Below are 22,797 nucleotides of genomic sequence, written 5' to 3'. Positions count from 1 at the left end.
TTGTTCTTGAGAAATATTCTACTTACCTATTTAATTATTTATTTAATTTATTCTTTAAGAGGAGTTAGTTTGTCAACTGATTTTAACTAATCTTAGCTGGTTAAGTGTGAAGTGTGAAAATTCTATTTAAAAATTTAGGTTGGTCTTTTTGGGTTTTTCAGTTAAGTGTCCTTCCAAGTCAACTCCTCATCACCTGCCTGTGGTTCCGTGGTACAGACTGCCACCTCTAACAGATACTCAGTCATCCAGCCTTCTCTTGACTGGGTTTCCAAAATGTCTGCTACCTAGCTGGAGTGCAGGTCCATGTTTCCTTCCAGCTCAACCATACTTCAGTCGAATGTGGTTACTGCCTCACATCGTCCCTTTAAGTCACTGTTCCAGTGGGACCTATTTTACTTCTGAGACTTGGAGCATAGAGACACTCCTAGAAGGCAGAGGCTGTCAACGGAACTGTGTGGGTGCAAGCCTGGCAATGTCTGGCCTGGGCAAGCAAGACACAAGGCAGACACAGAACACAGGCTTTTTGTTACTATTGGTATAATAGAGAGAATATTGATACATACTGCATGAAATTAATGAATGAGTTAAGTAATTGTGAAGGGCTTAAAACTGATCAGATAAGAAGCATGCAATAGTGTTAACAATGATTGATATTATAATTAAATTTGATTACATTTTTCTTAGAGCTTAACATTCAGTCAGTGACTTTTATTTTATTTTAAAAATAAACTAGAGATTTGTAGTTGCTAGTAATAGTTATGAAAAAATAATGGGAGAGGAAAATCTGGGATGAGGAGAGAATGATGGCATTTAGATGGCCTTACACTTTTTTCAGCCCATTTATTAGTCTGTACATTTGTCATTATAGAAAAAAGCAGTTGCCCATAAGCTCGTATCAAGTGTATTAGAAGTGATATTGTTTAAAAGAAAGTCAGAAATCTTCCTGCTAATTATTTATTCACTTTTCATAGATCTTCAAAGTGACATGGTGTCTTACATAAAATATACTATTTCTTTGTTCCTTTGTTTTATGAGGAAAAATCAGTTCTGAAATGAAATAATGTATTTTTTTTTTTTTTTTTTTTTTTTTTTAATTTTTTTTTATTTATTCATTTTTTTAGAGAGGAGAGGGAGAGACAGAGAGAGAGAGAGAGAGGAGAGACACAGAAAGAGAGAAGGGGGGGAGGAGCTGGAAGCATCAACTCCCATATGTGCCTTGACCAGGCAAGCCCAGGGTTTCGAACTGGCGACCTCAGCATTTCCAGGTCGACGCTTTATCCACTGCACCACCACAGGTCAGGCCGAAATAATGTATTTTTATATCCTTCCTAACCCTCTCTTTCTCTTTCTCGGTGATTTAGATACCAGATGACAATTTTAGCATTCCAGAAGGGGAAGAAGATCTGACAAAAGCAATGCAGATGGCCCAAGAACAGGTTACAGATACTCAAATTTTGGTGAGAATTTTGAACAAAACCATAGTCTGTAGTTTAGCAGTGATAACTTTTTATGTGAACTTTTGAAAGTTGTGTACATTTCAAGTACTTCATTTCACTTACAAAACACATCCCTGTCACCTGTGATGTCATTTTCACTTCTATTTCTCTGTAATCAAACCTTCACTTTAAGTAAGTTGCCCCATTCACTCTTCCTTGGTTGTTATTTCTCACAGTGTGGTCACTCTTGCACGACTTTGTGACACACGGCTTTCCCTTAGAACTCTGCCTATTTAATATCACTGGAGATTAACCCAGCGATACTAAGAATTTGCAACACTCATCTACAGAATTTAATATTATATATGGATTCTACCTTCTGTTTTGTAAGCATTCTCTGTCCTTTTCTTTTCATGGAAGTATTTCACAGGGAATGCTTAATATGCTATATTTTTCTTGTGAGGCTGATGAGCTAATTTTCCTAAGAGTATGGTGGAGGATGCTTTCTGATTACAATAGCATCAATTAATAGTATATAAAATGATGGCGTTCCTGTAAAATTGAGAAATTATTTAAAAGTTGAGAATAATTTAATGATAATATCAAAAATATTTTTAAATGTTTTATACTAACACTAATTAAGAAGGATGCTTGTTAAAATGGTGTAATCTTTTTTTCTACTGAGAAGTGTGAAGGAAATTGTGATACTCTTATTTAGTTACAGTTTTGACTTCCTCAGTGCAGAATAGTACATGATAGAATTCAGTCCATATTCTGCCCTGTGTCAGTCTGCCCAGGCATCCACCTTAGAGAACACCCTGATTACAAGTGCCATTCTAACAACTGGTTCACCAAACTCAACAAAAAAATTAGATATCGGATTTGTAGAACCGGTGTAAACCAGCTGAATCCCTCCACTGACTATGTACCATTCATTTGTATTGGTACTTGGTAAGGTAGATATGGCTAACACAGCACTTGGTACATACGAGGTCCTAAATGAATAGCATTTGAGTAAGTGAATGGATAAATGAATCACTGAATGAAAATCTGACCCAAACTGTATTTGCTTCTTTGTTCTGGTGTCATGCTGCAATGTGTTTGTAAATCTGAAGCTGAATCCAAGGAGGACAACGGAAGAAGAGCTACAATGGAGTAGCTGTCATATTTACTGAACCAAACAGCAGTAATTCTTCTCTTAGCAGTTTTTCAGAAGCTCTCTTTTATCATAGTCTTGCAAGAGTTACCTTTCTAGATTTCTGGCATACGTGTAGCTGGTTGACTCAGTGAAGTTCGGTGGACAGTACCTCTTTTCTGGGTTCTTTGGAGGAACAATGCCATGCATAAAATACACAAAAATTGCCCCACAGCTTTTAAAATTAAACTAGGGTTCATTTTATGATAAGCACATCAGTTATATATTTTTAAATTGTTTTTTTATTTCTGTAGTGTTTCCTCTTCAAATACTAGCTTTGAGTTCTGCCAGGGGCTTTCTGTTTCAAAGAATATTTGTTGCTTATGAAACCAACTTCCTTTTGTTATGTTCTTATTACATCAGTTTATAAATAAGATATATTTTTTTCTATTTTAGATGATGCAGTAGTCCCTATTCAAAGAAGATGTTAAAAATTTTAGATTGCAAGTGCAAGGTCATTATGTTAGGGAAGTTAAATATAGTTAAAGTATACGGCTCACAAAAACACATATGAAGCGATAAAATATCCCCTAATTTTTGTGAGCAGTATAGTTGAAAAATAGTTAAAAATTGAAGTAGGTGAACTAATTGGAAGTTGGAAATAGTCTTTTTGTTAAATCAATTGATAAAACTTTATTGAATAGTTGACATTTAAATACATTCTTATGTTTTCTTTATATGCGAGTATATAAATGGAAAATGTGAGGATTGATGGCATGTGTTATTTCATAAACTTTAAATTGTGTATGTCTTACAGTATCAGCTTCCTTAATGGACACAATGGTTTGGAACCCTGAAATAAAATATAATTTTGTTATATTTAAAGTGATTATTGGAAAAGTGAATTTCTCTCCCCTTTGCTTAAATCTCCAGTGTCGCTCTCCCTCTCTGCCTTTGTCTCTGTGACATGCTTCCTGTCAAGCTTTCCAATCTTCTCCTTGGCCCTTTCTCTGGAAGACCTTGGGTTTGAATGGACTTAAGACTCACTCCTGCCTTTGCTTCTGATGTTTTTTTCCTTTTTTTCCTTGAGTTCCTTTTCATCCCCTTTCATCGACTGAACTTCCTCTTATTTTATTAACTCCAACCTGAGTGTCTTAACAAAGCCTCTATTCACCTCCTCAGGGCGAGCGAGGAGCTTCTCTCCTTTCTCTCTCACTGAGCAGCTCTCTGTTGTTGCACTCATCACTCTAACAGTTTATGACTCTCAGAGAAACTAAACTACCTCTGCCACCAGCAGATTTCTGGGTCACATGTGGGTGGAATATATTTTTATAACTCAGCAATCTTCAAAGTGAGGCATATTTTACTAGGTAGTAGAGTGCTTCCTTTTTTGGCGCTTATTCTGGGTACTTTATTAACATCATCATTAAATTAGATGTATAACTGAGATTATAATTGAGATAAAAGTACAGTGGAAGATTATAGGGAATTTTTAGTATGTGTATCAGGTCCATTTAGGAAGAGAGAGAAAGAAAACATTTATTTAAGAGGGCAGGTGAGAAGACAAGATGGTGCTGGAGTAGGCGGATGTACCAACATCTACCTTTCAGAACCAAAGTGGATTACAAACTAATTTTAAGAACTATCATCTGGAAAAACCAACATTGGACTAAACTAAGAGGACTCTTCAACCAAGGCACACTGAAGAAGCCACACCGAGACTGGTAGGAAAAGCGGAAATGCGGAGAGGGCTGCCCAGCTCCCCGGAGCGAACGGCAGCCGTGAGAGACTCGCGTGGCAGGAATTTAGTGTATCCCAAGGTTCTCTTTACCACGCCACAGTCACAGAGCTCCAGGGAAAAGCAACCTGGTCTCATCTCTCCAGGCAAAGGAGAACAGAAGCTCCATATCCACACATGCTGCAAGATGGCTTTTCCAGTCTACCTGAATCATTACCAGCTAGAAGCAGGGTCATTGGGACTTGGACATGAGCTGCAAAGTATAGAATTATGACAACAATTCCAGTGCCATGCAAACTTTTCCTGGATGTGGACTTTTCCTGGACTCCTGCTCCTTGTGACAGCTCCTAACAGACTGAACTGGGGTTGGGTTGCATTTTTCAGGGATTTGGAATGGTGTTGGGGCCAACTTGGACTTGGTGAACATGTTAAGGACACTACTCTTTTATGGATTCTTGCTGTATTGGCCAAGAGTTTGCTTAAAGGCTTTAATCACTTTAAAAAAAAAAAATAGAAGACTAGATAAAGATGTGGCACATAAAAAAAAAAAAGAGGGCAGGTGCCTACCAGGTATTTTGCAACCACACATAGCAGCATGCACACAAGCAGGGCCACAGGCATCTTAAGAAGCTAAGGTAGGTTCATTCTATCTGTTTTCTCCTCCCATGTTTCAGATTCCTTCAACTATCATCCATCTAATCCTATAAAATATCATGTTCACATTTATTGACCAAGGCATTATTTACTATTATATAAATATTTATACAGTTATATAAAATTTATATAAACATTTATTACTGTGTAAGCATCCCCAGGCAGTATTTATCATTGTATAATGAATGTCTGCCTCCAGGTGTGTTAAATATGCCTCCATCTTATAATTATATATGACCTTCCGCTGCAGTGCAGAGACTTGAAGGCAAGCACGCTGCTTTCTGCTAAGTTGGCATCTCTCATGATGTTTTTATATAGAGTCCTGAATGTCATCAACATTGCTGTATAGTATCTTTTAAAAATAATATTAGGAAGAGGATTTTAAATTATCCTGCTGAAGTTTTTAAAAAGCTATTTTCAAACCTTACTCATTCCAGGAATTTTCTGTAACCCCATCTGCTCCATCCGACCCTATTTTGAATGCTAGAGCACTTACAAGTAATGACAGCCGGCGTCAAATCACACAAAGTGCTTTTGAAGAGAGCTTCTCAGGGCAGCACTGAGTCCTTTTCCTCGTGTGTTTCTGTGGAGCCGGTCTGTGTGCTCTGTGTAACCTGGGCCGTCACCACCACCAGTGCGGGGAGGAGAGACAGGAAGGAAAGGTCCGTGGCTGAGTCTCTGTGTGTGAAGCCACATTAGTCTATCCAAAGGTAGATTAACAAATTCTTGTCAGTGAGAAGGAAACAAATACAATCTGGAGACAATGATGCTGTTGATATTTTAAAAGAATCTGCCCATTATTTCATTTATTTTGTACTCTGACTTATGTTATATAAGTAGTTTTTACGGCTGTCTTAATTTCACATTTCACTTGCTGAAATATCACTATTTTTCTAGTTTGGGTGCTTGCAAACTTATTCTGTGAAGGATCATATAATAAATATTTTAGGTCATTTTTTTTTTTTAAAGAGACAGAGAGTCAGAGAGAAGGATAGACAGGGACAGACAGACAGAAACGGAGAGATGAGAAGCATCAATCATTAGTTTTTCGTTGTTGCGCGTTGTGACACCTTAGTTGTTCATTGATTACTTTCTCATATGTGCCTTGACTGTGGACCTTCAGCAGACTGAGTAACCCCTTGCTTGAGGCAGAGACCTTGGGTCCAAGCCGGATGAGCCCGCGCTCAAGCTGGCGATCTCAGGGTCTCGAACCTGGGTCCTTCCACATCCCAGTCCGACGCTCTATCCACTGCGCCACCGCCTGGTCAGGTTATTTTAGGTTTTGAGGGCCATAAAGTAGGTCTCTGTTGCAACTACTCACCTCTTTCATGCAGAACAGCAGCAACCATAGAGAATATGTAAACAAATGGGGGTGTCTTTGTCTTAATTAACTTTATTTACAAGAACTGTTAGTTGACTCCTCCTCTAATTGTTAGAATTTTTATTATTATTTTTTTATTTTTAAGATCAGAGGAGGGGAGATAGTGAGGCAGACTCCTGCATGAGCCCCAACTGGGATCCACCCAGCAACCCCTTGAGCATCTGGGGACGATGCTCAAGTACCCAGCTATGTTTAGCACCTAAGGCTGATGTGCTTAGACCAACCCAGCTATCTTCAGCACTCAGGGCCATGCTAGAACTAGGTGAGCCACTGGCTGCAGGAGGGGAAGAGGGAGAAAAAGGAGAGAGAAGAGGGTGGTAAATGGTCACTTATCTTGTGTGCCCTGACTTGAAATTGAACCCGGGACGTCACTATGATGGGTAGACACTCTATCTACTGAGCTACCAGCCAGGGCCTTGACAGAATTGTTATTTTTTTCTTTAGCGAGAAGACAGAGACAGAGATACAGAGAGGGACAGATAGGGATAGACAGATGGGAAGGGAGAGAGATGAGAAACATCAATTCTTCATTGCAGCACCTTAGTTGTTCAATGATTGCTTTCTCATATGTGCCTTGACCTGGGGGCTCCATCAAGCCAGTGACCCCTTGCTCAAGTCAGTGACCTTGGGCTCAAGCCAGAGACCTTGGGCTTTAAGGCAGCATCCTTTAGGCTCAAACCAGTTGCCATGGGGTCATGTCTTATGATCTCACGATCAAGCTGGTGACTTCACACTCAAACTGGAAGAGCCATTGCTCAAGCCAGCGACCTTGGGGCTTCCAACCTGGGTCCACAGCATCCCAGGCTGATGCTCTATCCACTGCACCACTGCCTGGTCAGGCAACTTCCATTATGAAATAATAGTGCAAACCTTCTCCATTACACATTGTAAAGCCAGTAGCCACGGCCACCATCACAGCCTCCTGGCCCATGCAAGTTCAGGTTTGATTCGGATAGACGATAATGAAACAACGGAGCCAATAACTGGTGAGCCATTACCTTTAATCCTAGCTTGCACCTGGCAGACAAGTAAAAACACACACTGGGCTCCAAAACCCACTCATTCAGTGCTCACAAAGCTACTGACTTATCCAAGTTTCGTAGAATCAAAGGTTTCTAACTCGCCAGCCTTATTCACCTCTGTTCCCCATCTCCTTCTCTCTGCACAAACCCTACACAAACTGGCTTCTACTTCAGCACTCCGCCATCTTGACTGCCTCTCCTCTCCTCCACATGGTCTTTCTCTGCTCTCCTCTCTAATGCTAATCTCAGGAACCAAGAGAGCAAGCTCCTGGTCTGCCCCACTTTATAGTGTAGAAAACAAAACCTTTAATTCAATATACAAATAAAGAAGTCTCTGATACAAAGTCACTTATCTGAGGCATAATGAGATTCCTCATGAAAGTGCACCACCCCACATTATGCAATCAGTCGAGAGTGTGGGGAAAAGCTTAGTTTTAAAACTAAGCCTTAGGCTATAAGCACCCTGCCTGCTTACAACCTGTCCCCACACCCAATGCAAACTATAAGCGAGCAAACATATATATCATATTTACAAACTTATTTGACCAACACACATCATTTATCCCATAATGTTCCTAAAAATCAAGGCACTAAAATTATTATATAGTATTTCTTTTTATAATGGTAATTAAAATCTCTTAGGTCCATACATTTCTTCTTTTTTAAAAGTATTTTGTCCCTGGCCGGTTGGCTCAGTGGTAGAGCATTGGCTTGGCGTGCAGGAGTCCTGGGTTCGATTCCCGGCCAGGGCACATAGGAGAAGCGCTCATCTGCTTCTCCACCCTTCCCCCTCTCCTTCCTCTCTGTCTCTCTCTTCCCCTCCCGCAGCCAAGGCTCCATTGGAGCAAAGTTGGCCCGGGCACTGAGGATGGCTCCATGGCCTCTGCCTCAGGTGCTAGAAAGGTTCTGGTTGCAACAGAGCGATGCCCCAGATGGCAGAGCATCACCCCCTGGTGGGCATGCCAGGTGGATCCCAGCCGGGCGCATGCGGGAGTCTGTCTGACTGCCTCCAACTTCAGAAAAAAAATAAATTAATAAAAGTATTTTGTGATATTGCAAGGGCAAGCTGACCTTACTTTTTTTTTGGACAATCCAATCACACTCTTGCCTCCGGGCCTTTGTACTTGTTAATGCTATATTTGGAAACTCTTCTCTAGATTTACAATCTGATGTTACTTTATCAATGAAATCTTCTTTCCTCAGGCTACTGTTGTAAAATAACATTCTGAGAGTTTACTTAGAGACTCCAAGGCAGGATACAGAAGAATTTTTAGGAGGAGATTTATTGATTAAGCCGGCTGTATATGACTTACACGGGGTATAGCTGACCCAAATCATGCGTGTGCAAAATAGCCCTGCAGCTCATTATATAGACTTGATCACATACAGATTGGGGGGAAAAGGAAGGGGAACATGACACAATAATCAATCATTAACAAGCTTATAACATTTGTCTATAGATTCTATAAATATTCCTACATATTAAAACTTACAAGGTAACACAATAGTGATGTCGCTTTACATATCAAAGACATTCACAAATCTTTTAGTGTCTATCTCCCATTCCTTTGTCTAGAGGTATATGTTACTCTCAGGATTCCAGAAAGGGAGGAAGAGTTAAAATTAGTGTAGGATATGAAAATGTTGTCTCTCTTTTTTTTTTTTTTTTGTATTTTTCTGAAGTTGGAAATGGGGAGGCAGATGGACTCCCACATGCGCCCGACCGGGATCCACCCGGCAAGCCCACCATGGGGCGATGCTCTGCCCATCTGGGGCGTCGCTCTGTTGCAACTAGAGCCATTCAAGCACCTGAGGCAGAGGCCATAGAGCCATCCCCAGTGCCCGGGCCAACTTTGCTCCAATTGAACCTTGGCTGTGGGAGGGGAAGAGAGAGACAGAGAGGAAAGAGAGGGGGAGGGGTGGAGAAGCAAATGGGCGCTTCTCCTATGTGCCCTGGCCGGGAATCGAACCCGGGACTCCTGCACGCCAGGCCGACGCTCTACCACTGAGCCAACTGGCCAAGGCCGAAAATGTTGTCTCTTATTGAAAGGGAAAGGAAGTTCTTCAGATAACCTTTATTCTTTCAGAGAACTATAGTTGAACTAAATGACCCAGTCATCCTTGCAAACCAGAAAACTTGTGCATTTTTCTCCCTCCATTCTCTAAAGAAAGGATGGGGCAAGAAGCCTGACTTTTCCTCCTAAAATATTAATATTAATTTTTGCAATTCTTTGGTACCTTACCATACTACAGACATAGCAGCTCCATTCCACACACATTTTTGCCCTACATGTGGTTCTCCCTCATTTTAATTCTCTGCTTTTTTTAGTGATACTTAGTACCACCTTCCATGCTATGATTTATAAAGTGATTTCAGGCTTGGCAGGTGGTGCAGTGGAGAGAGTGTCCTCTCGTGCTGGTGTGGGACCAACCCTGAGGTTGCTGGTTTGAGCCCTGGTCAGGGCACATATGAGAAGCAATCGAACAATGAGTGAATGATTTTCTCTTTCTCTCTCTCCCTGTCTGCCCATTTATGTTCTCTCTCTCTCTCTCTCTCTCTCTCTCTCTCTCTTTTCTCTCTCTCTCTCTCAAGTGTTTATTCATTTTCTGTCTCTGTCCACTTGGTTATTAGCTATGAGGACCAAGACTTATCTGTTTTTATCATTGCTTTATCCCTAGTGATTATCCTTAATTATCATCCATCTCAACAAAAATAGTTGGAAAAATGAACAAATCAGTGAATGAGTGAATGAATCAATGCCGTTAATCAGAGGTTTGACATTTTCAAAATAATTAATTCCACATTTCTGTTTCAGGAGCAGAAAATAGTCCTTCCTTCAAAGCCCGTGGGACCTGAAGCAATAGAAGACTTTCTCTGCAATTTCCTGATCAGAATGGGGATGACTAGAACTCTGGACTGCTTTCAGTCGGAATGGTAAACAGTTATGTAGATGACTAGAACTCTGGACTGCTTTCAGTTGGAATGGTAAACGTTATGTAGACAAATCGTTCTCTAGAAATGCTAACAATGTTTAACATCTTGGGGTTTATTTAACCCTGTTAAAAGACTGAAACACTCAGTTTATGCAAAATGGGTAAAATGGATTGAAATCTTCTCCATCCCCATTACTGAAGCCACAACACACACACACACACACCCACACACACACATACACACACACACACACCCTAAGACACCCACCAAAACACACCCTCACAGATATATAAATGCATATAATCAGGTTATTAGTTTCAAATAAATTTATATTAACATCTTTCTGAAATATGCAAAATTAGGTGGTTTTCAAAAATCAAGAAATTGGAATATCTCCTAGAGTTATATAATAAATTCAAAGCTATTTTATGAAATACTTTTCTTATTATCTTCTGTATAAGGGTATTATTTCCTGCATTAAGAAATCCTAGTAACAATACTACTTTGCTTGTTTTACTTATAATGTAAGGGCCTGCCTTTTTCTATGGACACAAATAATTGATTGTTTTTCTGTAAATTTTTCTCCATTTAGAAGTAAGTGGGAACATTTTGAAATGATGCCTAAAGACAAGAGTTCTTGTTAATTGAAAACTTTAATAACTTACTGACTGCAGATGTCAGCAGGGATGCTATCTTATTCCTTTGCTGCAGCAGTAATGCCACCAGGCATGTTTCAGAGGCCTAGAGCTCTTTAATGAAATGTTATTAAAAATCCCAGTGTGGGTCAAATAAGTTTGCAAATATGCTGTATATGTTTGATCGCTTATAGTTTGCATTGGGTGTGGGGGACAGGCTGTAAGCAGGCAGAGTCCTTATAGCCTAAGTTTTAAGACTAAGTCTTTCCCACCCTTTTAATTCTAAAATCTTCTCAACACTAAGCTTTTCCCCACACCCTTGACATGATGTGGGGTGGTGCACTCTTATGAGAAATCCCATTTATGCCTTAGATAAGTGACTTTGTATCAGAGACTTCCTCATTTGTGTACTGGCTTAAAGGTTTCGATTTCTACACTATAAAATGGGGACAGACCGGGGGTCACTCTCTTGGTTCCTGAAATTAGCATTGCAGAGGAAAAGCAGCCAAGATGACAGAGTGCTGAAGGAAAAGCCAGTTTGTGAGAGCGAAGGAGATGGGGAACAGAGGTAAATAAGGCTGGTGAGGTAGAAACCTTTGATTCTAGGAAACTCGGATAAGTCAGTAGCTTTGTGAGCATTGAATGAGTGAGTTTTGGAGCTCAGTGTGTGTTTTTACTTGCCCGCCGGGTGCGAGCTAGGATTAAATATAATGGCCCACCAGTTCTTGGGTCCATTGTTTCATTACCATCTGTCTGAATCTAACGCAAACCTGCATGGGCCAGGCGGCTGTGATGGCCTTGGCTACTGGCTTTACACCAGGTATGAAAATATGTTTGCTCTTTAAAAGCCATAACATATTATAACAAGAGGGAATGTTGTGCTATATAAAGATGTTTATAATGCTTTTTGGATAATCTTCAATTTAACTATAGGGGCAATTTGTGATTTCTACTAATCCAACTATGGTCTAATTTTTATTTTCTGTTTTTCAGTTCTCACCTATGTAGATCATACATACAGAAGAAATCAGTCTTACTATTTTAAATTGTGTAGCTAATATTAGTACATTTTATGAAGAGAACCATTTTTTATTAATATAGTTTAGGGAAAAGAGCAAATTTGATGGTAGAAAAATACTCTTCCTATTAAATCTGGAAATATTATGAATGGTTTTTATAAAAGTGTCCCTAAAAATAATTACAAATGTATGTACTAGAAATTTATTTTAGATAGATGATTAATTTGTGGTACTAATGAAATGAAAGATTAATGTGGTTCAGTTACCTTCTTCTGAGAATTCATATTAGGACATGTAGTGCTTACACATTTGGTCATTATAAAGTGTGAAATGATCGCCTTGAAAAAGTAAGGAACCAAGTATATGCACTGTAAAGCCAGTAGCCACAGCCACCATCCCAGCCGCCTGGCCCGTGCAGGTTCTCCTTTGATTCGAACAGATAGTAATGAAACAACGAGCAAAGAACTGGTGGGCCATTACTTTTTAATCTAACCTCGCACTGGCAGGCAAGTAAACACACAGTGAGATAACACTTCCCTTTGCATTCAGGGCTCCCAAAGCCACTGACTCACCCAAGTGTTCCTAGAATCAAAGGTTTCTACTTCACCAGCCTTATTCACCTCTGTTCCCCATCTCCTTCTCTGTGCACAAACTCTGCACAAACTGGGTTCTGCTTCAGCACTCCGCCATCTTGGCTGCTTCTCCTCTGCAATGCTAATTTCAGGAACCCATTGAGAGAGCCCCAGACTGCCCCATTTTATAGTGTAGAAATCAAAACCTTTAAGCCAATATACAAATAAGGAAGTCTCTGATACAATACCACTTATCTGAGGCATAAATGGGATTTCTCCTAAGAGTGCACCACCCCACATCATGCAACAGTCAAGGGTGCAGGGAAAAGCTTACTTTTGAAAAGATCTTAGTATTAAAAGGGTGGGAAAGACTTAGTCTTAAAACTAAGCCTTAGGCTATAATGACTTTGCTGGCTTACAGCCTGTCTCCAACACCAAATGCAAACTATAAGCGAGCAAACATATATATCATATTTACAAATTTATTTGACCGACATGCATGTAACAATTAGATGCTTGTCATGTTATCCTTTACATTTATCAATGTGAATTGAGATGAAATTTCAGGAAGGTACAATTGTTTTAGGAAGTTTAGAACCCTTTAAAATTTAGCATAATATTACAATCACAGAGTAAAATTTGTATAAAATATCTTATTATATGGGTTTAGTAATGTTGTGGTACATATAATTTTATCCTTATTTCTGGCGGCCAGTTTGTAATGAGACTGCAAATTGTTTGTACTGAGATTACACAATATTGGTTAATTTTACTTCACATGATACCTTTTTGATTTTGATCAGAAACCTTTACGTGTTCTGCATACTAGGATATTAGGCATATTAAGTATAGTAGTTTTATTAATTTTATTATGTAGAAGAGCACTTATCACTTGCTAGGAATTTTTAAATCATACAAAGACAAAACAGGGTTTTTCCATTATTAGTTTGTAAAACAAACAATAAAACTCAAAACCAAAATACCTGGGTACTCATATTTGACTTGTGTCCTTTCAATCCTCAAACAGCAATTCAGGTAAATCCTTTAAATTTGGGGACAACAAACTATGACCCTTGAGCTAATTCTAGCCTGCCTTTTGATTTTGTAAGTAAATTTTTTTTGGAAGTGAGACATGACCTTTTTTTTAGTTGTGTCTATGGGTACTTTGATGCTATAACATCAGAGTTAACTAGTCACATCAGAGACAATATGGCCTGAAAAGCTTTCTTATTTTTCCTTTCTGATTGTTTACAAAACAAAATTTTATAAGTTTATGTCTGTTTATAAGTAATATGAGTGTGTGTATATGTATATATATATTCACATATGTATGTCAATGCAGTAGGAATTTTTTCTGTGAACTACAAAAGTCTGCACTATGAGTTTAAAGAATGATATTTTTGGCCTGACCAGGCAGTGCTGCAGTGGGTAGAGCGTTGGCCTGGGGTGCTGAAGACCCAGGTTCGAAACCCAAGGTCGCCGGCTTGAGCACAGGATCATAGACATGACCCCATGGTCACTGGCTTGAGCCCAGAGCTTCCTGACTTAAAGCCCAAGGTTGCTGGCTTGAACCCAAGATCGCTGGCTTGAGCAAGGGGTCACTGGCTCAGCTGGAGCCCCTTGGTCAAGGCACATATGAGAAAATGATCAGTGAACAACCAAAGTGCCACAACTATGAGTTGATGCTTCTCATCTCTCTTCCTTCCTGTCTCACTTATGTCTGTCTGTTCCTTTCTCTCTCTCCTCTCTCTCTCTCTCCCTCTCAAAAGTAAATAAATAAATAAATAAATAATGAGATTTTCATATCCATGTTAGAAGCACTCTGTGAACAATGACCATTTCCTGGAAGCAGAATTAAAGAGGGGGTTGGAATGGACAGATATGGTAGTGTGCTTTAAGCACCCTTACCTGGGAGCATGTCACCCAGCTCTTCACTCCACTGGGCCGTCTGCTGGCTGTTCGCACAGTCAGCTCGCTCACCTGAAACGCACATTCTTGCTCCTCTTTGCCCTCTCCTCTTATTACACCTCCCATTCTCTCTAACTCTTCTACAATATTTACAGCCAAATGTTTTGAAAACAAAGTCTTTTTCTTTTTTTATTACTCTCTTACTTTCTATTTAATCCTTGGTTATTTCCAGTTTGGCTCCTGCTGAAGGTTCGGTTATAATAAAAATGTCATCACAGGTGGCAGTAAAATTATTTATGATATTTTATTGGTAATTTAATTTTTCATCATTATAGAAGAAATGATAAATTATGTGGTAGTATATTCCTGTAATATCCAAAAAAAGGTAAATATTCCAGTTTTTAGCTAATAAAATTTGGCATAATATATAATTACTCAACTGTGGGCAGCGTAGTTGAAACTGTCTGGAATGGTTAGATTGAAATCCTGACTGTAGAACTAAAATTACACTTGAACAATCCCTCACGTGGCCCAGTCTGCTCGGGAAGTGTGTGTGGTGCTGTGTGTGCATTACTGCCTCTCTGAGTACTACACAGCTAGTGTTTGTTCCCTGGCGTTTCCACTGATTGATTAGGACTTTACTTCTGGTTATGTGTCAAAAATTATTTCCCGCAACCAGGATTAAGTTAAATTCAGGAATGTTGTGACTAATCTATCATGCTAAATTTTACTGTGCTATATTGTTTTAAATTTGAGCTCTGTAAATCTATGTGTAGAGATTTATTTATGTACTATGTTTTCAAGGAGGCAGGCTTATAAGTGAATATTTAACATAAAATTTTTAACCAAAAGTAATATAGTGTTCTGTTGTTGTGAGTCGAGGGCGCAGAGAGAGAGATGAGCAGACGAAATCATCAAGGACTAGCAAAGGACCACCGCTCGCTCAGGCAAATGGCCTCGAGTTCATGCTGTGTCCTAATTTTATTCACAAGACTTCAAAAAGCTTGTTTACTGAGAAATTGGCATAACATCAAGTGTAACTTTTACTTAAAGATACATGGAGTGCACCTGCAAGATAGCTTAGTAACAACATAGTATCAGAAGGCATTAATTGCTATTGCTTCTAGGGATCCTACAACATTCCTCTCCTTATCTTAAGGGATAACCTTGGAAAGTACAGAAATCTTATGAGAATGTTTTACTGAGAAAAGCCCAGCAACTGCCTTCAGTCACATAGACCTGTTTCAGTGACCCGCCTTCAAGTCACAAAACAATTCTCTTGGCAAAACATTCTTTTCTTGTTGGCTGTGTTCCCATCCAAGGCCATGCAATGGGTTATTCCACTAAAGTGTTTATTAAATATGAAAAATTTAAAAATATTTAAGAAGATGAAGCATAAGGTTTATTGCTTAGGTTTGTAATTTGTATTATTTTTCTTAGTTCAGTATGTTTTCATGGTTTTTCCCCCCTGTATATAATTTCTTTTTTTAATTAATTTTAATTTATTGTATTAATATGGATTCAAGTGTCCCACTGAATATAACACCCTCACCCTCCACCCTGTGTCCCTATTTACATCCCACTTGCCCCCCTTCCCCTAACTCCCTCCCCCCTTCACTCTGGGATTTGCTGTCCTGTTATCTTTATCTCTGTGGTGTTATGTATATATAATTTCATGAATCCCTTTACCTTCTCTGATCTCATCCCTTCATCCCCCTTCGCTCTGACTGCTGTCCCTCTGGTCCCTGTGATCCCCTCTCTGCCTCTATTTCATTCCTCAGTTCACTTTGTTCCTTAGATTCCACATGTAAGTGAGATCATATGATACTTGTCTTTCTCTGCCTGTCTTATTTCACTTAGCATAATAGTCTCCTGTTTTCATGCTTTATCTCACTTTCTTCTCCCAACAACTCTATACAGCAGGAAGCCACTACCATATCTCCATTATAAGGATGAGGAACTGGGCTTAGAGAGGTTATGAAATCTGCCTTAGTGAGTGTCAACTCCTTTCCTATCCACCACACTGAATTGTAAGATTATACAAGGGAATCTTGGAAAATAATGTCAATAAAATGAGCTTGACTAGAGACCTAAAAAATTTAAGAAGGAATAGTTTGATTTAGAGTCCAAATTTGTACCTGTTTTTCATATTGGGATTCCAGTACCAAACTTGTTCGACCATACATATTCTTTCTTGTGAAGGACTCTCTGCTTCTACAGTGATAGTCATGATGGTGCTGGGGGTTCCAACATCCTCAGTTTGGGCAGCAGTTAAGGGAATTTTGTCTTTGCTGGTGAAATAGTTTCCTAAGTCTCTCTGTAAACACAGAGGAAAGACTATCATATGATGCTTATTATCTATATGACTGTTTTATTGTTTTTAATATCCTATGCCTTAAGTGCCATCATGAAGGAAAAATAATGCTTACTCTATTACACCATTTGTATGTTCACAGAAATTTTATCATTAGTCATCATTTATGGCAGTGGGTCTTAAACTCTTTAGTAAATATGCAAATCTTATGAAGCCTATGTACTTTCTCCACGAAATATATATATTTACTCTATTTCTATATAATTGTACTTATTTTATGAATCTTATGGTGAATACGAAGACCATTAATGTAAATTTATTGGCTATAATTCATTGGCAATAAATTTTATTTTCACTTTCTAATGCTTACATGACAATCTCTTTTCCCCATATGCACAGTTTTCACTCTATTTCTAAGGGTAAGTGACTGCTAAGGAGGAAGGAATGAAGACCAAGAAATTTCTTTAAAATGTACACACAAATGGACATGAAACAAAACCAAAAATAATCTTAATCTTTTTGTAGATTTTACTGAGAAAGATATTTCCAGAATTTGTAGATTAAAATGACTAATTATGTCATAGTACTATAATAGTTTTAGTGGGTTTAAAGTCATCTGTGGTATTTTTACATGGGTGACATCAATTTTGCTTGATAAGTAACTTGAATGACTTAAGATATATGTATTGTAATTTGTGTTATATTTTAATTTTACTTATTTTACCACATACTAATTTATTTACATAGCATTTAATTTAGAGACGGACTCTGTATTGCTTTCTTATTGAAGTAATTTCTTTAATGATTTTTTCCTTCATTAAATAAAGCAAGTTCCTGAAAACCAATTTTATGTTCAGAAAAACTTTATGGTCCAATACTTCAATCAATCTTTATGTCTTTTCTTCTGAGATAAGTGTAAATGACACTCCAAATATGGAAAAAATAGCGAATTTATGATTAAATGGGTATCTATTTGCTGCTTTAGAAATTGTGGCAAATATTACTTAATATTTATTCAATTATCTTCACTTTTTAGATATTCTGCAGGGCTTCTCTTGATTTTTTTAAAAATTTCAGATAATCTATGTAACAAAAATGTGACTATTAATATGTAATAATAAGTTAAGATTTGTAGTATGGAAATATTCATAATAAAACATTTTGAAAGTAATGTTTAGCTCATTCATAGCAAACTTTCTAGACTAGAGGTTTGTTTATTAATAACTTTATTACTTCAAATGTTTTTATGCACCAATTGGTTTTAATTTAACTTTATTAATTTCTACCAAAATGATTAAAATTGTAATTATTACAAATCTAAAAATGATTATCTTATGTTCTTTCTTATTTCCCTGAGAAAATGCGAATGCTACAACCAGTGCCCCCCCTCTCTACCAGCCCGCTGCCTCTGTCGTCAGGCAGTCATTTCACCTGTCACAGAGGCTGCACCAGATACTCTGCCGTCTAAGGCCACGCCCCCCCCACCTCTTCCGGCCTCCTCGAGGACATTGCTCCTGCAGCTGTACCCTCTCCTGCCTGCGTCGTAAACTTTTCCCCTTTCTACTAGATCATTCCAATAAGCGTCCAGATATGCCATAATGTCATATATTTAAAAACAAGTAAGAAAAAAACCTGAACTCTGCATCCTTTTCTAGGTTCATCTTGATTTCTTGGCCCTGCTGTATAGCACGTCTCCTTGGAAGAATTTGTTCTACTTCCTCCTTCCAACTCTCACACCTGCCCTAGTTCCACTTTCATCTCCAGATGCCCCTGAAATGTTTTTCAGTGCCGTCACTTTGCCAGAATCGGCGACTGCTCCCCAGTCCTCCTCTTACTCAGCCGCCTGGCCGCATTTGTCACCGTTGTTCATTTCTTCCTTCTCGCAGCAGTTGATCCACTTGGTCCGGAGGGTGTCACAGCTCTCATATTCTCCCATTACTTCGCTGCTTCCTCTCTCTTTAGTCTCTATTTATCGTATAGCCTTCTCTTCCCATTCTGAAAACTGTCCTAGGGCTTCTTCACTTCTCCCCATTCGCTCCTTAGCTGGCCTCATCCAGTCTTGTGACTTTAAATAGTATCTATTTGCAGATGATTCCCAAATATAAATTGCTTGTCCTGACACTTCCCCTGAACTTTGGACACGTATACCCGATATTCATATTCATGTGATTGTCCAGTAGACATATTGCATTTAACATAAATAAGAACGATTCCTTGATTTCTTTAACTTTCCAGTTCCAACTGCATTTGTCCCCAGCTGATTAAATGGCTGTCTGTTGCTTACCCCAAAACCCTGGAGTCATCCTTGACTTCTTTTTTTAACCAATACCTGACAGCTGATCTCTTAAGAGAATCATGTTGGCTCCACCTTTACAGCATATCCAGAGGGGACCCATGTTTACTACCAACTTTACGAATTATAATCTCTCTCCTGGACTAGAGCAGTGGTCTCTCTTATTCTGCTCTTGCTCCCCTAGAGTTTGTTTCTTTAAACAGATTCCAGACAGATCTTTTTAAAACATAAATCTTGATCAGTTTCACTTATCTCAAAGCCTACCTATGGCTTCAGTTGATTCAGAGTAAAACCACATTCCTCTCTGTGACTCCCTACGTCTTCTTGACCCATCTTTCCACCACTCTTGCCCTTGCTAACTTAGTTGGCTCTGCCTCCAGATACTCCAGATACACTGGCTTTTTTTTTTTTTTTTGTTATTTATTGTACATACTGAGCAATTCCTTGCCTCAGGGTGTTTTACATTTGCTTTTCTGTCAGCCAGAATGCTGCTCTCCCACATATCCACATAGCTTAGTCCTTCATTTCCTTCAGTGCTCTGCTCAAATATCCCTTTGTCGGTCATACTTTCTCTGGTCACTCCATCTAACATAGCGCCATCACCCCCCTCACTGTCCATATCAGTCTCTCTGTCCCTCGTATCCTGCTTTATTTTACCTCAGACGGAGCACACCCCACCCACACTAGAACAGAAACTTCATTAGATAGGGACTTGAACCATTCTGTTCATTTCACCAGTGTCTAGATTAGTGCATGAACCATAGTGGATGTTCATTATATTTTTTCACCACGATAATATTAGTACCTAGCAATTCATTCATTATTATTTAAAAATATGTTGTGAATCTGGACATTTTAATTTATGCAAGTAATGTTGCATCTAACTTCTATAAACATTTCCTAAGACTTAACTTTTTGAATTATACATAAATTAAATGAATTTAGTAGAAAGAAATAACATAAAGTCTTTTGTTTTATTTTTTCCTAGGTATGAGTTAATGCAGAAGGGAGTAACTGAACTTAAAGATGCTGGGAATGTTCCAGATGTCTACAGCCAGCTCATGCAGTTAGAAACTGAAAAGCAAAATTTGAAGAAAGAGCTGAAGCGGTACAAACAGGCAGCTGAGTATGTTCATTTTTAAGTGACTTTTTTTCTATGTGTTTTGGAATAAATAAAAAGTCAAGACTTGAATGAGGCTAATATGTGAATGGTGGTTAATGTACCAGAGCTTTAAATCTGGAGAACTGAATTATATTTAAGTTCGAGTTGGAAAGAATGTAGAAGATGCACGGGGTTGTGTAGGAGGTGGTTAATTTGTTACATAATATTCACTTGCTTATGTATTTTGATAATCTTTTCACGGTTTGTCCAATCTTCCCCTGTGAAGATAAGATACTTTCTGAAATAACAAAATTATAGAAAGCAGAGAGGAAGAAGGAACTAGTGTATTCCTAGTAGACAACTTTCAGTATTTGAAAATTCTCCAAAGAAACTGTTATTTAGTCATTTTCTAGGAATGATTTTATGTTTAGAGGAGGAACTTAGCAAAAGCCAGGTCTCTATGCATTTTTTTTTCTAAAATTAATGGAACACATGAAATTTTGGGTGAACAAATTTAAATAAGCAAAATGTTATCCTGGCGAAGACAGATACATATGTGTTGACCTGTGTGAATCTACTCATCTAAGACAGTGTTAGATGGAAAAATCAATGCTTAGCTATGGAAGAGAGACAGTTCAAGTATTGCTCATTAATTTTTATTAAATATTTAAATAAGGGCTTTCTTTGTTAAATAATCATAAAACAAAAAATTACATGCATAAAAATACCATATAGGAATATAATATTTTTAGATCTTTGTAAATAAGTTTATTGTAAAGAAATAAGACTTTGTGTTGCATACTGAAGGAAACATTTAAAATAAACTCCCACTTGTAACAGGCGGTGATAAATAAAAGATAATTTGTATGATCATTTATTCAGTTATTATATATACTTATAGAAATGTTTTAGCAATTTATATAAATTTCATATTGTCTGTGGATGTACTATTGGGCATTTTACATACTAAAATGTATGATGACACGCAGAATACTATGTTACTAGGACCAGGATTCTGTCTATTCTCGGTTCCATTTCTCAGAAGTGATTTGCGCTGTTGGCCCTGATGCTCACTGTGATTTTGTGTACATACCTAATGGAAGTACTGCGAATTGGACACAGCGCATTTTTCAGAGTGCTGCCTGGCATACTGTTTCAGGTCCTGAATCCTTTGAATTTTTGCTTGAGTTTGCTAATTTTCTTTTAAAGAGAAACTTTTTGTGCAATGAGTTCTGACATTAAATAATTATGGTTGATTATTGATTGTTTATTGAGTATTATATTTAATAATTTTAATCAACACTTATAAACTATTAACAATGAAATTAATGCTAAAAGAAACCATGATTAAAACAGATATCACTCAAATTAAATGCCTCTTGTTTATGTTTACTAAATATCAGATTACCAAATGTTTATAAAATATACTATAAATATATTTACTATAATATAGTAGTTTTAGTTTCAATGACTATGGTTATCTCTCAACTATATCTTATTTGATACAATTATACTTGAACAAATTAGAAAAGGAAAATACTTATTTGCTTTAATTTACCTGACAAGGAAATTTTTAAGGAAAGAGGACTGGCCCTGATAGTAGATGCCGCAGAGTTCTGTCAGTGATGAGTAGTTATCATGTTGTCTTTTCACAGTACATTTTGCTGAAGGGCGTCCCTGGAGCCTTATTCTGTTGAGACAGCCCCATAAAATGGAGTGAAGTTTTTTAAAAGAATTTCCCTAAACTCTACCTGTTATGCCACAAGTTTGGCACAAATTGTAATGTTTCATCACACAATATTTTAAGTTTGACCTGTGAGGCCATTTTTCCAACAGGAATGAGTGATAAACATGGGATTCCATTTTTGGAATTTACACCAAAGTTTTTCGTTTTAGGATTAAGGCTATTTCTGAACACAAGATAAGTGTAGATGTTAAATACTTTTCTAATAATAAATACTATTTAATGTGCAAAAGTGTCAGGTTACAGATCTGTTGTCTTGATTATACTAGTAGCATTTAGTGGTATCTAGAAAAATCAGTGAGATCATAAAGATCATAAAACTACAAGCTTAATATTTATCGAGGGGAAAGTTACCTTGGGAAGAGTACTGAACTTCAAGTTCAAATACCTAGCTTCCAATATTCTGCTACTTATTAACTCAGCTTTCTTATTGTTAAGCTGGGAGTAATTACACATAATATAATTAACTCCTAGGGAGTGATATGATAATTAAAAGAGACAATCTATATTAAAGAGCTGTATAAATCACAAGGTGCTTTGAAAATGTCAGTTATTATTATTAATATCTGTAAAGGCTGACATCCCTAGTAATTTTTTTTTTGAGTCCTCACATTGTTAACACTTTAAAAAATTCAGCAGTGATGAATTCACTGGGGAACAATTTTTTTTTCCATTTTCTGTTGCATGAGGTTTTAGAACTGTCTCTATATATGTATTTCTGCATCACTGATTCCAAGTCTGTTTTTTGGTGCATGCTTTAGTTTTTATGCAATTTTAATTTCTTTTTGTTACAGTTAATGACGCATTGGTTTTTAAATTAGAGTTAAAGGGCAATGACTCTTGGATTGAACATAACCACAAGGCAATTAATGTTTTACAAACATCACTTTTACATAATTGTAGTTGTAT

General features: G+C 37.8%; 1 protein-coding gene across 4 annotated transcripts in view; it reads left to right on the top strand.

The window, feature by feature from the left end:
• SPAG16 (sperm associated antigen 16) overlaps positions 1-22,797 on the top strand; it is a 204,617-nt gene that overhangs the window by 5,372 nt on the left and 176,448 nt on the right. For 2 of the 4 annotated variants that reach the window (XM_066346110.1, XM_066346109.1), the window contains exons 3-5: positions 1,362-1,457; positions 10,183-10,301; positions 20,031-20,168. In XM_066346110.1, coding sequence (XP_066202207.1) covers positions 1,362-1,457; positions 10,183-10,301; positions 20,031-20,168 — 353 coding nt within the window. Of the gene's footprint in view, positions 1-1,361; positions 1,458-4,816; positions 4,945-10,182; positions 10,302-20,030; positions 20,169-22,797 lie in introns of those variants that run through there. The other 2 variants (XM_066346112.1, XM_066346111.1) reach the window with 2 other exon arrangements.

Source organism: Saccopteryx leptura, chromosome 7 (assembly GCF_036850995.1).
Source record: "Saccopteryx leptura isolate mSacLep1 chromosome 7, mSacLep1_pri_phased_curated, whole genome shotgun sequence".
In the NCBI taxonomy this organism is placed as follows: Eukaryota; Metazoa; Chordata; class Mammalia; order Chiroptera; family Emballonuridae; genus Saccopteryx; species Saccopteryx leptura.
This window is presented reverse-complemented; position numbering and strand designations above follow the sequence as displayed.